The sequence below is a fragment of the Myotis davidii genome, unplaced genomic scaffold (assembly GCF_000327345.1).
Source record: "Myotis davidii unplaced genomic scaffold, ASM32734v1 scaffold586, whole genome shotgun sequence".
Lineage (NCBI taxonomy): Eukaryota > Metazoa > Chordata > Mammalia > Chiroptera > Vespertilionidae > Myotis > Myotis davidii.
The window spans coordinates 824,233-825,702 of NW_006296809.1; the positions used below are offsets into that span (position 1 = coordinate 824,233).

The window sequence follows — 1,470 nt, forward strand, 5'->3', positions numbered from 1 at the left end:
CCAGAGCTCACTGCCCCCGCCCTCTCTGCTGTGCGTGCAGAGAGCCAGGGTGCCAGCGTGCAGCTCCAGGGCCACAAGGAGACAGACAGAGAGGGCACCGCTTGGGGCAGCGGCTGCCAGGGAGGCAGGCACCCACGGGAGAGCACAGAGCTGGCGCCCAGGAACACCCCGAGGGCGGGGCGTGTGCCCTCACCCACCATCCCGGGCCCTGCTTGGGCGGGGGTCACACCCCGGTGCCTCCCACCTCTGCCAGCAGTGTCAGCTGCCTGGACATCCCTCCCCGCCCCGCTGGGGAGACTTCGCGGAGACCCCTCCCCAGGCGGACAGAGCTGCAAAGGGGGCTCATGAAGCTGCGCTTTTTGTCTTTTTGTGGCTGCACATGAGGATATTTCTCCATTGATTTTCGCAAAGAGCGGAAGGGAGGGGGAAAGAAACATCGACGTCAAACACATCGATCGGTTGCTCCCACACGTGCCCAACCTGGGCCGGGGATCCCACCTGCAACCCGGGTCCATGCCCTTGGCCGGGACTCGGACCATGACTGTCAGTGCCAGGGCGGCGCTCCTTGTAGAAAAGTGTAACTAACTTGGGGAGTGTTTTAAAAAGGCAGCTCCCCTCCCCCATCCACCCGCCCTGCGCCCAGGGGCACCCCCTGGAGGCCCATCTGCACAGCCTTTGGGGCAGGGGAGGCCCCACCAGGACTTAAGGGTGCGCTTGGGAGGCCGGGCTCTGGAGCTCTTGGCCACCGCAGTGCTGCCACCTGCTCAAGCGGGGACAGGCTCTGTGAGCCCGCATCCTTCACTCCTGCACACAGAGGGAGGCATCTCCTACTCAGAGCAGGAGCCCGCCCCTGCAGCCCAGAGCCCAGCCTCCCTGCAGCCCTGCCGCTCTCCCTGGTACCCTGGGCAGCGGCACACTCACCACTCTCACGGGCGACTGGCCCAGCTCCAGCTCACAGGGCTCGGACTCCAGCTGGACCCGGAACCCGGTGCCCAGGGCCCCGATGTTGGACAGGGTGATGACCCGGGATGCGGTCTCACCCACCACGTAGCTGCCAAAGTTGATGAGCTCCTTGTCCAGGGACAGCTGCCAAGAGACGCCAGCGGGAGGGTGACTGGGCCAGGCAGCAGCCCGCACTGAGCCCACCTGTCCTCCACAGCCCTTGGGGAGCAGCCCTGGGGGAGCAGCTCTGGGGGAGCAGTCCTGTGAGGGAGCAGCCCTGGGGGAGCAGTCCTGAGGGAGCAGGCCTGTGGGAGCAGGTCTGGGGAAGCAGCCCTGGGGGATCGACATGAGAGACACATCGACCGGTTGCCTCCTGCACGCGCCCTGACCAGGGCCAGGGATCAACAGCTGGAGTGCGGCACGGCCTAGGGAGCAGGCCTGTGGGAGCAGGTCTGGGGAAGCAGCCCTGGGGGAGCAGTCTTGTGAGGGAGCAGTCCTGTGGGGAGCAGCCCTGTGGGGGAGCAACCC

At 66.5% G+C, this 1,470-nt stretch overlaps 1 protein-coding gene across 1 annotated transcript in view; it reads right to left on the reverse strand.

Moving 5' to 3' along the window:
• Window positions 1–1,470, reverse strand: part of CFAP74 (cilia and flagella associated protein 74) — a 42,657-nt gene that overhangs the window by 14,816 nt on the left and 26,371 nt on the right. Inside the window, 1 exon segment of the mRNA XM_006772562.2 lies at window positions 957–1,086. Within this exon segment, the coding sequence (XP_006772625.2) occupies window positions 957–1,086 (130 nt within the window).